The sequence below is a fragment of the Physella acuta genome, unplaced genomic scaffold (genome assembly GCF_028476545.2).
Source record: "Physella acuta isolate Inbredline_101_S28 unplaced genomic scaffold, ASM2847654v3 ptg000244l, whole genome shotgun sequence".
Taxonomy (NCBI): Eukaryota; Metazoa; Mollusca; class Gastropoda; family Physidae; genus Physella; species Physella acuta.
In genome coordinates this window covers 197,634-214,423 of record NW_026731763.1, presented here as the reverse complement: position 1 = coordinate 214,423, position 16,790 = coordinate 197,634, and the positions used below count along the sequence as shown (strand labels likewise).

Sequence of the window (16,790 nt, the reverse complement as noted above, 5' to 3'; positions counted from 1 at the left end):
CACAACAAGTCTTGTTTAATTTTATTAATTTTATTTTCCCTAAGCCGATAAAATACTATGGTATAATATTTACAAGCTTGCAAAACATACACGCGTCATCCACTCTATATATTTTTTAAGTGCAACGAAGGCACGAGACCGCCTTTTATTGTGTGCCGTGAGCACAATACCCATTGTATGGGTATCTGAGCATAGGGCAATAGCTATACCCCAACGCACATGGGCGGTTAGATAATAAGCGAGGTAGCTTTTCCGCGGAGCAAGCTGTGAAACAGGTGAAATAAAGAAAGTCGCTTTTTTTGTATTTTATGTCTCAATCAGGGTGGCGCGATATTTTTTTTTTCTCTTTGTATCCGTGTTGTAAACAAAATGAGAAGGAGAAAGGGTAGTGACCTACCCTCCCACCCGTGTGTTCCATGATGGCAAACACAATTTTAAATGTGTATTTGTTACGTTTTAGTAGCGATACATCTTCTACTTGTTTCTTCCTTGTGACATCATTAGCAGGGGAGACGATTCGTTTCAGCGGAGCGAGTCGTGCGTCATTTAAAGACATCAAATAGGGTAATGTTACACAAGTCAAGCTTTTAGTACTCTGTTGAAATTAATTAAAGGGAGAAAACCCTAAAAAATATTTACTAATGTCCCTCTGGTGTAATCTTTACAAGCTAACAAAACATACGACGTCATCCACTCTACGCATTTTTTTTTTTAAAGTGCTACGAAAGCACGCGGCTACCTTCCATTGTGTACCGTGACCACAATACCCATTGTATGGGTATCTGCGCATAGGACAATGAATCAAACAGACTGTGTCGGAAAAATACTTCCACACAACACCCTTCTCTCGAAGAAGACAATTTATTTTTAACTTCACGTTGAGTAATTTTATTTTTTTTATTTTTTAAAAGTGTTTTTGGTACGTTTTAGTAGCGAGATATCGTCTACTCGTTTCTTCCTTGCGATGTCATTAGCAGGGGAGATGATTCGTCTTTTACAGTGAGCTAGACCATCTCTTTTCCAAGTGCAACGTACGCGAAATAAAGACACTAGCTTTTGTATTTTATATTGCAAGCAGGTGACGGGATATTTATACATCTGCTTGAGCGTTATCGGCGAAACTTGTTTTAAACATTATTAATACGCTAAAATTTTAAAATATCTATTATTAACAAATATTGTCATTTTAACACACTGCGTAACTGCGTAACCATCAAGTTGAATCAACCACACCTGATGTTACCACTCGTAAAGTCAAGTCTTCAAGACAAAACACTGATACTAAACAAGACATTAAACTGAATTATATGCCACTATGTGATACAACTAATATTATCTTTGCAATTTTAAAAGAGGGGGTATAACTTGTATTGAGTATAGATGTATACGTGTTTAATATTTAATGCCTGGAACACAGGAAAAAAAAACAGATTTACATCCCCGCAACATCCGACATAAGGGTGGTGATGGGAAAGGGGAGGGCGGAATAGAAAAATCACCATAAAATGTTTAATGCTACAAACGCTTGGCTTTATTCAATGCCCTAAGAGTAGAAATGTGACATAATTTTATGTATGTCTTCATTGTAACAGTCACCATAACAAATGATTAACATTTATGATTTTTTTGTGCAAGAAAGGCTCCCAGTGTGATTGCACCAAGTCCTGCCACAGACCATTTAATTAATGTTTTAAAAGATGGCCAATCTCTCTGACTTTCAGTGCGTGAATAAAACTCAACCAGACCTTGCTGTAGAAGATAGAAATAAGAGAGACTCAATTTCTTAATCTCCCTATCTTGAGGATGGGTAATCAGTATACTTTAAAGTCACGGGGAGAGGATAGAGATAAAATATAGCTGTAGCATACATGTCAATTATCCTAAACGCAATATGTATTCAAATGAAAACACATCTCATGCTTTTGAATAAATCAATGTTCTGTTGTTCAAAGGTATCAGTTAAAACAAGTCTATATACTGATTTAGATTCTTCTTAACATGTGATATGAATGTGATATTATGATGTAGGTATATAGAAACTATTCTTACCCATTTATTATTAGACGTCAGCCATTCTTGTAAGTTAGTGTCGATATATGAAGTAACCCATTCAACAACATTATCCACCAAATTCTTTTATTATGTACGAAACAATATACCACAAAGCATCCAGCGAAGCTTAAAAACGCCACAATCCTGCCCCAGTTAATACCATCAGAGAAGGTTTCATCAACTATTGTTTTAAAAGTATCATAAGCGTTGTTATCAGTAATATTAAGCTGTTCAATCAAATCATTGAATTTATTTCTAAATCGTTCCTCAAATTCATCACCAAGACTACGCATGGCCGCTTGGACAGCATTGTGAGTAACACTACTTTCTCGGCCATCATTTTCTCACTGATAGCCTTCCTTCGCTACTCGGTGTTTGATATAATCCACTACTATTAAACGAGTATTAAAAGATTCCCTGTTTTCAGACAATTCACTTGAACTTAACACATCTTTTTTAAAAAATAATCTCAAACTTTAAATGAGATTCATTTTATATTACACAAAAAACTGCCTAATTCAGCAAACAAAAAAAGTGAAGACCTTTTGTCATTTGTAGCAACTAAAGCACCAGCCAATCTTACGGCCACCTGCATAATCGATCAAATTATAGAAAGAACGTGGTTTGCATCGCGATATTTGAAAACATGGCGATGTTTAACCTCAACCAAACAAGGCAATGAAACTAGAAGGAAGAGGAATATATATCTTAGTCTTGCAGCAGATTACCTGACCATGTTCGCTTTAGTATTACAGTTTTCATCAAACTTCTTTTTGACTTGAACTTCTTTAATTTAAGAAGGTTTACTTATACATAATACATTACGTCTAATTACAATTTTTATTTTTACCACTCAATGTATTTTGTTTTTCTATATCTTGCATTGTCATCTTAATTTTTAATCACCTTAGTAAAAATTTGCTTAAGATTATAAACTTCAAGTTTTAAAAAACAACAACGTTAGAGTACGTCGTGTCAAATGACACACCGTTTAAAATGTCTACATTTAAATTTCACCAAAATAATGACGTAAAAACTAAATACGATATGACGTTAGCATACATATCATTCAATCAAATCACTCTAAAGTACAAATCAATAATTTTGATTGATTAAGGGCTGGGTGAGTTATTTTTATCACTATTCGCCCTTCCCCTTCCCTTTGTCCGCAACCCCTTCCTCCTTCTCCCATCCCTAACCTCAATACCAACCGATAGATACACAGACCGTACCACTACCCACACTATACCTATTCCATTTAAGAGACAAAGGATGTATGACAATCTTACATTTATCTACACTCAACTAATATCACAACCCCTAGACACTACTCCAACAGACTGGGATATGTAACTTGTAGACACCACTCCTCGTTGAATATCTCTTGCATCCTACCTACATCGACAACTTTGTCCGCCGCCCTCGCCCCCGTCCCTAAACACCCGCTAGATAAACAGACCGTACCTCTACCCACACTATACCTATTCCCTTGGACAGACAAAGGACAAAGTAACAGACAAACTTGTATCTGTATTCGTTTACTGTTACAAGTGACAGCGTTCCCATCCAACTCCGAAACATTCATGGCCCAATTTCGAAACCAGCCTCGTTGAAAACTCCCCTGACCCTAGTTTAACTTTGCCTCACCGATTCCAAAACAGTCCTGTACCAAACATACATGTAACAACTTTGAAACCAACCTTGGTGAAAACTTCACCGACCCTAGTATGAACACAACCCACACCAATTCCTAAACATGCATGTACCAACTTTGCAACCTGCCTCGGTGTTAACAAAACTCCCCCGACCGTAGTATGAACTCTACCCCTGTCCATTCCTAAACATGCATGTACCAACTTTGTAACCTGCCTCGGTGAAAACTTCACCGACCTTAGTATGGACTCTATACCTACCGATTCCAAAACATGCATGTTCCGAGTTCAAAACCAATCTTCACCGACACTAGTATGAACTCGGCTACCAACAATTCCTAAACATGCATGTACCAACTTTGCAACCTGCCTCAGTGTTAACAAAACTCCCCGACCCTAGTATGAACTCGACTGCCAACAATTCCTAAACATAGATGTACCAACTTTGTAACCTGCCTCGGTGAAAACTTCACCGACCCTAGTATGGACTCTACACCTACCGATTCCAAAACATACATGTTCCGAGTTCAAAACCAACCTCGGTGAAAACTTCACCGACCCTAGTATGAACACGGCCCCTAACAATTCCAAGGATGCATGTACGAACTTCGAAACCACCCTCGGTGTAACCAAAACACCTCCGTCCCTAGTGTAAACTCTACCGCATCCAACTCCTAAACATGCATGGTCCGAGTTCAAAACCAACCTCGGTGAAAACTCCCACGACTCTCGTATAAACTCTCTACCTATCAATTCTAAAACATGGATGTACCAACTTCGAAACATCCCTCTGTGTTAACAAAACTCCCCCGACCCTACTATAGACTCGACCCCTAACAATTCCAAAACATGCATGGTCTAGCTTTGAACCCTGCCTCGGTGAAAACGTCACCGACTCGTGTATAAAATCTGTCTCAACCAACTCCAAACCTTCCCTGGGCACCCGAATAAAAATAACTCACCCAGCCCCTTAATCAATCAAAATTATTGATTTGTACTTTAGAGTGATTTGATTGAATGATATGTATGCTAACGTCATATCGTATTTAGTTTTACGTCATTATTTTGGTGAAATTTAAATGTAGACATTTTAAACGGTGTGTCATTTGACACGACGTACTCTAACGTTGTTGTTTTTTAAAACTTGAAGTTTATAATCTTAAGCAAATTTTTACTAAGGTGATCAAAAATTAAGATGACAATGCAAGATATAGAAAAACAAAATACATTGAGTGGTAAAAATAAAAATTGTAATTAGACGTAATGTATTATGTATAAGTAAACCTTCTTAAATTAAAGAAGTTCAAGTCAAAAAGAAGTTTGATGAAAACTGTAATACTAAAGCGAACATGGTCAGGTAATCTGCTGCAAGACTAAGATATATATTCCTCTTCCTTCTAGTTTCATTGCCTTGTTTGGTTGAGGTTAAACATCGCCATGTTTTCAAATATCGCGATGCAAACCACGTTCTTTCTATAATTTGATCGATTATGCAGGTGGCCGTAAGATTGGCTGGTGCTTTAGTTGCTACAAATGACAAAAGGTCTTCACTTTTTTTTGTTTGCTGAATTAGGCAGTTTTTTGTGTAATATAAAATGAATCTCATTTAAAGTTTGAGATTATTTTTTAAAAAAGATGTGTTAAGTTCAAGTGAATTGTCTGAAAACATGGAATCTTTTAATACTCGTTTAATAGTAGTGGATTATATCAAACACCGAGTAGCGAAGGAAGGCTATCAGTGAGAAAATGATGGCCGAGAAAGTAGTGTTACTCACAATGCTGTCCAAGCGGCCATGCGTAGTCTTGGTGATGAATTTGAGGAACGATTTAGAAATAAATTCAATGATTTGATTGAACAGCTTAATATTACTGATAACAACGCTTATGATACTTTTAAAACAATAGTTGATGAAACCTTCTCTGATGGTATTAACTGGGGCAGGATTGTGGCGTTTTTAAGCTTCGCTGGATGCTTTGTGGTATATTGTTTCGTACATAATAAAAGAATTTGGTGGATAATGTTGTTGAATGGGTTACTTCATATATCGACACTAACTTACAAGAATGGCTGACGTCTAATAATAAATGGGTAAGAATAGTTTCTATATACCTACATCATAATATCACATTCATATCACATGTTAAGAAGAATCTAAATCAGTATATAGACTTGTTTTAACTGATACCTTTGAACAACAGAACATTGATTTATTCAAAAGCATGAGATGTGTTTTCATTTGAATACATATTGCGTTTAGGATAATTGACATGTATGCTACAGCTATATTTTATCTCTATCCTCTCCCCGTGACTTTAAAGTATACTGATTACCCATCCTCAAGATAGGGAGATTAAGAAATTGAGTCTCTCTTATTTCTATCTTCTACAGCAAGGTCTGGTTGAGTTTTATTCACGCACTGAAAGTCAGAGAGATTGGCCATCTTTTAAAACATTAATTAAATGGTCTGTGGCAGGACTTGGTGCAATCACACTGGGAGCCTTTCTTGCACAAAAAAATCATAAATGTTAATCATTTGTTATGGTGACTGTTACAATGAAGACATACATAAAATTATGTCACATTTCTACTCTTAGGGCATTGAATAAAGCCAAGCGTTTGTAGCATTAAACATTTTATGGTGATTTTTCTATTCCGCCCTCCCCTTTCCCATCACCACCCTTATGTCGGATGTTGCGGGGATGTAAATCTGTTTTTTTTTCCTGTGTTCCAGGCATTAAATATTAAACACGTATACATCTATACTCAATACAAGTTATACCCCCTCTTTTAAAATTGCAAAGATAATATTAGTTGTATCACATAGTGGCATATAATTCAGTTTAATGTCTTGTTTAGTATCAGTGTTTTGTCTTGAAGACTTGACTTTACGAGTGGTAACATCAGGTGTGGTTGATTCAACTTGATGGTTACGCAGTTACGCAGTGTGTTAAAATGACAATATTTGTTAATAATAGATATTTTAAAATTTTAGCGTATTAATAATGTTTAAAACAAGTTTCGCCGATAACGCTCAAGCAGATGTATAAATATCCCGTCACCTGCTTGCAATATAAAATACAAAAGCTAGTGTCTTTATTTCGCGTACGTTGCACTTGGAAAAGAGATGGTCTAGCTCACTGTAAAAGACGAATCATCTCCCCTGCTAATGACATCGCAAGGAAGAAACGAGTAGACGATATCTCGCTACTAAAACGTACCAAAAACACTTTTAAAAAATAAAAAAAATAAAATTACTCAACGTGAAGTTAAAAATAAATTGTCTTCTTCGAGAGAAGGGTGTTGTGTGGAAGTATTTTTCCGACACAGTCTGTTTGATTCATTGTCCTATGCGCAGATACCCATACAATGGGTATTGTGGTCACGGTACACAATGGAAGGTAGCCGCGTGCTTTCGTAGCACTTTAAAAAAAAAATGCGTAGAGTGGATGACGTCGTATGTTTTGTTAGCTTGTAAAGATTACACCAGAGGGACATTAGTAAATATTTTTTAGGGTTTTCTCCCTTTAATTAATTTCAACAGAGTACTAAAAGCTTGACTTGTGTAACATTACCCTATTTGATGTCTTTAAATGACGCACGACTCGCTCCGCTGAAACGAATCGTCTCCCCTGCTAATGATGTCACAAGGAAGAAACAAGTAGAAGATGTATCGCTACTAAAACGTAACAAATACACATTTAAAATTGTGTTTGCCATCATGGAACACACGGGTGGGAGGGTAGGTCACTACCCTTTCTCCTTCTCATTTTGTTTACAACACGGATACAAAGAGAAAAAAAAAATATCGCGCCACCCTGATTGAGACATAAAATACAAAAAAAGCGACTTTCTTTATTTCACCTGTTTCACAGCTTGCTCCGCGGAAAAGCTACCTCGCTTATTATCTAACCGCCCATGTGCGTTGGGGTATAGCTATTGCCCTATGCTCAGATACCCATACAATGGGTATTGTGCTCACGGCACACAATAAAAGGCGGTCTCGTGCCTTCGTTGCACTTAAAAAATATATAGAGTGAATGACGCGTGTATGTTTTGCAAGCTTGTAAATATTATACCATAGTATTTTATCGGCTTAGGGAAAATAAAATTAATAAAATTAAACAAGACTTGTTGTGATTTGATTTTAGTTTCATTTGTGTGTGTGTGTGTGTGTGTGTGTGTATGTATATGTATGTGTATATGTGAGTCTCAAAAAAAAAAAGTGTAAAATGTCAACGCCAGGACAACAAGTCATAATCAAAATGGACTAATTCAATACATATCTATGAAAAGTAAAAAAATTATAACTTATTACAAGTATAAGTGCACAACCATTTTGATAAAAGCTTTTAAGCAAACCTTTCAGTAAATTTAATTGTAGGTACAGCTTTTCTTCTAAACGACATCAGTTGGATTAATATAAGCTAGACCCGATTTATTTCTCACTGATTTGCGCTAAAATTTTGATCATAGGAAAATGGTCTTATTTTAAGAGGTTTCAGTGGGGTAGTGATGACTTTAAAAAAATAATAACAGTGTATATAAATATAATATATACCATGCTGGTCATTATCTCACAAATCATAGGGCCGAGTATTAATAAGACAATTGGAAAAAAAAAAAAACAATTATAATCATAACAATCAAAATATTTTTCTAAGATTAACGCTGGTGTAACACATATATTACTTATTAAACCAAACTGCTAATGATCATTTTAATTAGCTATTTAGTCTGACAATTATTTTTAATTAAGACAGCACTTTTATGTTAATAAAATAAACCTAGTTCTGAACCTACTTAAAACAATGTAAACACTTAAACAAAGAAGTTTACAAAACTTGAGCTTTGAAACATAATCGACTTTTTGTTTACAAAATCAAAGACATAACCAAGGGTATTTAGTGTAATTTCTATGTTAAGCCATTGACATCCTAAATTACTTTTTAAATTGTTAATGATAATTGATTAATATACTCTTTGATGTCTGACCCTGGTCACTATTTTAGAAAGAAATCGCTGTTTTAAAAACACTAGGAAAACTTAAAACGTCGTGAGACGCGCGCAAAGCACGCGACATGTATTTTTAAATGTAAACAAACGCGCACGGACACTGTTCCATTGTCGTTATGAAATACTTCTGAACCTACATAAAACAATGTAAATACTTAAACAAAGACGTTTACAAAACTTGAGATTTGAAACTTAACCGACTTTTCGTTTACAAAGACATTACCAAGGGGGTTTAGTGTCATTTCTATGTTAAACCATTGGGTTGATCATAGGAAAATGGCCTTATTTTAAGAGGTTTCAGTGGGGTAGTGATGACTTTAAAAAAAAAATAAAAAAAAAATAAAAAATAAAAAAATATAATATATACTATGCTGGTCATTATCTCACAAGTCGTAGGGCTGAGTATTAATAAGACAATTGGGAAAAAAATTATAAGCATAACAATCAAAATATTTTTCTAAGATTAACGCTGGTGTAACACATATATTACTTATTAAACCAAACTGCTATTGATCAATTTAATTAGCTATTTAGTCTGACAATTATTTTTAATTAAGACAAAACTTTTATGTTAATAAAATAAACCTAGTTCTGAACCTACTTAAAACAATGTAAACACATAAACAAAGAAGTTTACAAAACTTGAGATTTGAAACATAATCGACTTTTTGTTTACAAAATCAAAGACATAACCAAGGGTATTTAGTGTAATTTCTATGTTAAACCATTGACATCCTAAATTACTTTTTAAATTGTTAATGATAATTGATTAATATACTCTTTGATGTCTGACCCTGGTCACTATTTTAGAAAGAAATCGCTGTTTTAAAAACACTAGGAAAACTTAAAACGTCGTGAGACGCGCGCAAAGCACGCGACATGTATTTTTAAATGTAAACAAACGCACACGGACACTGTTCCATTGTCGCTATGAAATACTTCTGAACCTACATAAAACAATGTAAATACTTAAACAAAGACGTTTACAAAACTTGAGATTTGAAACTTAACCGACTTTTTGTTTATAAAGACATCACCAAGGGTATTTAGTGTCATTTCTATGTTAAACCATTGGGATCCTAAATTTACGGGACGCTACTCGTGGTTGTTAACAAGACTGTTCTAGAAAAATTCGACTCTCCCTTCGTTTCTATATTAGTTTTATTTAGTAAAGAGATAACTGTGCCCCTGACAATTATTCTGACCAAATCAATAGGAACTTATATAGTCATGAATGAAGGGGCAGCGTGGTAGAACTTACGACTGCTAACCCAAAAGTCCCGAGTTCGAATCCAGGTTCAAAGACAGTAGACTGTCTCCGAGTCTACCCAACTCTGATGGGTACCTAACTTACGTTAGGGAAAGTAAGGCGGTTGGACATAGTGATGAACACACTATCACTTCATATGCCGAGATCACAGAAAGAAAAAAAAAATATTTGTTTATCTTCTATATTAATATTTTTTAGAAAATTATAAAAATATAAACAAAATATATTTAATTATATATATAAGTGGTCGTCAAAATGATGGTTATAGAACCTTAAAGTTAAAAGGTGGTTAAAAAAAAAAAAAAAAACAATGAAAACGTTGTGATTACAACATATGTAAATATTAAAAACCAACAAAGCAAACAGCCACAACAAATAAAGCAATCACACTTAACATAATTAACACGACTAGACAAAAAACAGAGGACAAAAACAGACTGATAGTAAATAGTAACGGCTATTTATAGATCAACTGTATGAGAAATATGGCCTATTGTAAAGCAAGCCTAGCTGAATAAATTATTTTTAATGACTATTTAAACATATCTTTTCAAAAAAAAATCGATACTCTATTGTTTGTCGTCGCGGCCGTAAAGGAGCGTCACGGAAGACAATAGGAGGAGGGGAACACCTGCTCCAGCTGGAGTATTTTACTATATAACATGTCTGCTCTGGCTGCTCAATATTTTACTATATAAACATGTCTGCACAAATGATACCCAAAGGGGACCTACTATACTACTCAAGTAATCCTAATCTAGACAAAAATTCATATTTCAACATTTCTTGTTAAATCAGATTATTGTTAACAGGATAACGTTTAATCCCTAGGAAACAGTCTTTTTGAAAATATTTAAAAAAAAATTATCTGCTGAAAGTGTGTATGGTAGGTGGGCTTAGAGTAAGCTGTGAGTTGCAACCCCCTTGGGAGCTTTCTGGGGTTCGCCAACTGGTAGACTAAACCAAAGAAAACAAAATCAACAAATAGAATAGAGAAGCCACAATGCGTACTGTGCAAAGTTGTACTCAGTCATGAGTCTATGAAACCTTCAAACTAAAGCGTCATTTGAGACGAGGCGTTCGGAACACACAAAAAAATATATGAGTTCTTTGATCAAACTGGAAGTTCGCTGGCTGACAAATGTAAATTTTTGAATTGAAAGATGAAACGAAGTTGTTCTTAAAAGTGCAAGGGAAACAAGACCTTTTGATATATTTTTAACGACAAAGAGTGGTTAGAGAGAGTTGCATACCTAGCAGATATACTCGAACAGCAAAATACGCTTATCTTGAAGCTTCAGGGAAAAGAAACGAATAGTATCTTTATTCATGATGATCTCGGGGCATTTTTATCAAAGCTGCAAGTTTAGTGAAGAAAAAAATAAATATTGAAAATATTGCCGTGTTTGAAAAACACTGATTGTGAGATAAAAAAGAGAATATTTCTGGGCATCTTGAACCTCTTGAAAACGAACTGCGGCGTTGTTTTGCTTATCTGAAAGTAGAAGAATCTGCATTGAAACGTTACCCATGCTCTTTTTCCCTTGATGTTGCCAGCATTGCCAATGAATTACAAGATGCGTTCTTGGATTTTCGGAATGATTCCTCGGTACATACTGTGTTTAATTAAAACCTGGTCAGACAATTTTGGTCTAGTATGCACCATTCATACCTAGATCTGATATTCATTGCGTTTCTAGTTTTAGTTCCTTTTGTCTATATATCTTTGCGATAGTGGATTTTCAACACGTCTCCAATTAAAAAAAATAAGAAAATAAATTTAGTTCTAATGTTGAGAATGACATGAGGTTGGCGTTAACATAAACACAACCTCTAATTTTCAGGCTAGTAAATAATATTAGCATGCAATTTCACCCATTATATTAAAACAGTTATCAAAAACAATTAAAATTATGTTAGTCAATTTTATTTTGGTGTTTATTAATTTTCTTACTAATTTCGACTTTTTAATTCTATGGTGGTCGCGGGTCACTTTTTTATAAAAAGGGGTCGCCACGTTTTCCACGGTTTTTATCACGTGACCGTGTCCGTATCACCTAGGTGTGCAGAACCTCACCGTTCACCTGCCCAGCGACTCTCACGTCCCGCAGAAAGAGACCACCTACATGTGCCAGATCTTCGACCTGGACAGCTTGATCACACCTGGGGATTATCACATGATCGCCGTAGAGCCGGTGATTGACAACGTTTTTGTGGTGCACCACATGGTCTTGTTCGGGTGTACAGGTAATTACACGTATAATTACCGGTATAATGTATATATAATTGCAGGTAGAAATGTACAGGTAATCACAGGTAGAGATGTACAAGCAGGTACAGGTAAAATGCAAAGGCAGTTGCAGGTAGAAATGTACAGGTATAGGTAGATCTGTACAATAAAACATGTAAAAATGTACAGATAATCACAGGTACAAATGTACAGATAATCACAAGTAGAAATGCACATGTAATTACAGGTAGAAATGTACATGTAATTACAGGTAGAAATGCACGTGTAATAAAACGTAGAAATGGACAGGTAATCACAGGTAAAACGTTCAGATAATAACAGAAATGTACAAATAGCTTCAGGTAAAATGCAGAGGCAGTTGCTAATAGAAATCAACTAGTAAAATATAGGTATATCTAGAGGTAGAAAAATAAATGTAACTACAAGTATAAAATGTAAAGGCAATCAATGGTATAAATATAATGGTAACTGCACTTAGAAATTTAATGTTACTACATTTCGTAAAGTAAATTTAATTACTGGTAGAAGTATAAAGTTAATTGCAGGTAATAACACAATGTAAAGGTAATTACTGGTAATAATGTAAATACTGTATAGTTAAGAGTAGAAACGTAAAAAGTAATCACATGCGGGATTAAAGAATTTAATTACCTGCATCTATTTTATAACATCATAAGATAAAGCAGAAGCGACCAACTCGACATTCGAGTGCGGCATGGTGCCCTCCAGTATCTGCCAGGATTTGCTCAGCATCTGGACCGTGGGTCTGTTCGGGGACTGCAGCCACCCCAGTGCAGGGGTCAGGATAGGGGTCAACGGGTACAAGAGGATCGCCTTACAGGTGGGGTTTTCGTAGATGAAATGTAAAAAACTTCATCTTAGACACATATTTTAATTTTCATCACTTAAAAAAAATTAACCGGGAGTGATCTCTCCTAAACTTTCGCGAATATTCTTATATAACACTACCGGGGGATGGCAATCCGGGATATATACATGATTTTCAATCAATTTTTGATTAATTAAACTTTAACTAAAACTTTTAAAATAGAATAGAAACTCGTAGAAAAAAAATTGCGCACCAAGTAAACGCCAGACAATATGTGTATAATAGATCGGAATATTATTAGTACTTTATTAATTCACATGCGTTTTTGAGATATCAGAAATCACGAAAATTACTACTTCCGGTCAATGGAAATAACTCAAAATTTAAAAGAAGGCAGATAATTAGCTCTTTTACTTACAGGTGAAATTTCATTAATCTATCTTAAACAGTAATCAATCTATAGGCTTTTGAAAAATTAAAAGTATATTAAGTTCCACTCATATATTACATAACATAAGGTCGTCATTTTGACACATTATATAGTTATATACCGTTGAGTATGGAGGTAGTATAAAACAGTTTTAATCACAATATAAGTCCTCTCAATAGTTCATAATGACAGATGTTAGTAGTGACTTCTGTTATATATTAACACGTTTTTCTTAACTCAGCTTCGTGTTTGTTTGTTTGTTTGGATGTTTGTTGTTAAAATTGACATCGAAAATTAGCCCACTTCTGATTGCTCTAGAGATCTGAAATTTGGCATGTAGGCTACTTTCGCCTAACAATTTCAGATGCAATCATAAAAACTAGCAATTAGAGACCGTAATTAGCTTAATTTAATTACGCCCCAAGGACCATAAAATTGAGGACATGATTTCTAAAGATACCGACAAGACTGGAGGCCTATTGACACAGTTACTTCGGCCCCAATCGATGTGAGCGCGCTGGCCGTGATCGTATAGCGGTTAGTACTTCGCGTTGTGGCCGCGACAACCCAGGTTCGAATCCTGGTCGCTCAAGATTTTTAGTCCGTGTATTTATAAACACTTAGTTAAGTCATACTTAATCAAGTCATTAGATTAAGTAGAAAATAAACTATATAAAAAACTTTTTTAAAAACCACGTTTTTCATGTGTAGCAACGGACTAAAAAGGAGAAAATAAAATACTAAAAAAAAAAACTTTTTAAAAAACCACGTTTTTCTTGTGGACTAAAAAGTAGAAAATAAATTTTCATACATTTGATGACAAAAAACGTGGGTCGGGCAGATGGGTCGGGAAATTTGATGGTGAACGTACTCACGTTTTTTGTCATCAAATGTATGAAAATTTATTTTCTACTTTTTAGTCCACAAGAAAAACGTGGTTTTTTAAAAAGTTTTTTTTAAAGTATTTTATTTTAAAAATATTATTATGTAGTAATCAAATTGTTTAGTGCCTTCTAAAGGTGGGAGTGGGGGGAGTCGTAGAAACGTTATTTAATACTTTATAAAATGTTATGTTGCAGTAAAGGATTGGGGAGCTGGTAAAAATGTTACAATTTTGTGGTTACGCCATTTTACGTTTGCCCGTTTAATGTATGCGCGTGTAATGCATGCCCTTTTTATATATGCCCGTTTTATGTATGTCAGTTGTAAGTAACAAACTGCACTAGGCCCAGTGATCTGTTTAACCAACGTTCACATATTCAAGAGACTGTCAGCAAATCTTTGTCTTTTTGATTTTCTACTTAAACGATGGTCAACTTGCCAATAGTTTATCTCTTTAGCTCAGTTTAGCTTGTACAGGTTAGACCTGACCTTGACCTTGATTAAAAAAGTTTAACGAATTGTTTGACACTTCTGGCAGGTCCACTGGAACAACCCGGAAAAAATCTCCAGCTGGACGGACAACTCGGGGTTGAGGCTATTCTACACACCCAACAGGTGAGGGGTTCTGTCAGGGTTAGGGAAGTGCAGAGGTGAGGGGTTCTGTCGGGGCTAGTGATGTACCAAGGTGAGGGGTTCTGTCAGGGTTAGACACGTATCGAGGTTAGGAGTTCTGTCAGGGTTAGGGACATACGAAAGTGAGATGTACATGACAGGAAGTCTTTCGGGGTCGCTTTGGTTGTGGGTTCAGATGATGTGTGGCGGGGTTCGGTGGTTTAAGTTATGATATGCTTAAATGTGTGATGTTGAAAAAGGTTACGAAATATGTTTTAATATGTTCTGTTGAAGACGGGCTTCGTAATGTTGTAATGGCTTAACTGGTAAGATCGAGTAGGAATGTTTTGGATTTCAGTTAATTTGGATTGTTATTGTACAAAGATTTTTAAAAATCTTTCTGAACAGAAAGTAGATTAACATATTTATTTATTTAGTTGTCAAATTTATACTGCATTTACTAAAGACAAGATAATTCTAAAAAAATATTTTACAGATCTAAGCCAAAGCATGCTGTTTTTTTAGTTATTTATTACCCATAAATACATTCAAATATTACAAAAGTGATTTTTTTTAACTTTAATTACTTTGTTTTGGGTTGGGGAAAGACTAATTACATAATTAGAGTGGATTGATCAAGTGCAATGTGGTAAGTAAAGCACAGATATTTTAAAAAACTGCCTTTTATTTATTTTATACACTGAACGTACTGTTTACTAATTATTATTTTTAATCAATAACAGTTTAGAAGCCAGTTCCTAAATGTCCTCTATGTTTACTTCTATCTTCCGTTTGCGTGTAAGCTTGGGGTATCATAGTCGTTCACTAAAAAAAATCAGGCGCGTCCGCCGGCGCCCCTGCAGGTTTTGATTTGGCGCCCTATGCTATCCTGTGAGCGTTATGGTGCATAATTTCGTTTTAAACAAGAAAGGCTACTATATTCTTTAACGGGAGTCCTCCGGCGTTAGTTTAAGTAAGTGCAAAAGACTATGAATAATTTTGGGTACTAAGGTCGTTTACAAAGCTGAATCAGGCGGTTCCGCCGGTGCCACAGCATGGTGCGATTTGGCGCCAAGGGCTAGATTGAGAGCACTTTGCGTTTATGTTTGCATTTAAGTTTGTGTTTATGTTTGCGTTTATTTGCAGTATTTTGAGTTATTGTTTGTGTTTAGGTTTGCGTTTATGTTTTCTTTGTGTTTAGATTTGGGTTTGAGTTTGGATTTGGGTTTGTTTTCGATTTTTCTTTTGTTTGTGTTTGTGTTTTCTTTGTGTTTGTTTTTGAGTTTGTGGTTGGGTTTGTGTTTCCGTTTGTGTTTGCGTTTGTGTTATGTTTGCGTATTTTTGTGTGTTTTGGTTGGTTGGGGTTAGGGTTAATTTGAAAAGTAATACATTTCCGAAATCCGGGCAATGCCAGAAATATGCTGATTACTAAACAAACAAGTCATGTTCCTTTACAGATAGGTTTTTCACTGGGCCTGTCCGGGACGGCTAGTATATTTATATATTGAACTTTCCCTTCGAGAGTCCAAACAGTCTGATGCCATTTCCCCATGTTTGACATCAGCTGCCTCGTCATAGATATGACTGACACCCCCCCTCCCCGTGTTTCAGGAGAACCTATGACGCCGGCATCCTGCTGATCGGCTCCAACACATTCGAGCTGCCCCCAAGACAGGCGTCTGTGAGCGTTAAAAGCACGTGCACGAAGGGCTGCACCAGCCAATCGTTCCAGGGACCGATTCACTTGACCAAGGCCTGGAACCACATGCATTACGCTGGTATGTTTATCTTCTTCTTC

At 35.5% G+C, this 16,790-nt stretch overlaps 1 protein-coding gene across 1 annotated transcript in view; it reads left to right on the top strand.

Moving 5' to 3' along the window:
- The window catches only part of LOC131938458 (DBH-like monooxygenase protein 1), a 29,960-nt gene that overhangs the window by 7,478 nt on the left and 5,692 nt on the right, over window positions 1-16,790 (top strand). The window contains exons 5-8 of the mRNA XM_059296490.1: window positions 12,050-12,235; window positions 12,917-13,080; window positions 14,919-14,995; window positions 16,604-16,770. Coding sequence (XP_059152473.1) covers window positions 12,050-12,235; window positions 12,917-13,080; window positions 14,919-14,995; window positions 16,604-16,770 — 594 coding nt within the window. The remainder of the gene's footprint in view (window positions 1-12,049; window positions 12,236-12,916; window positions 13,081-14,918; window positions 14,996-16,603; window positions 16,771-16,790) is intronic.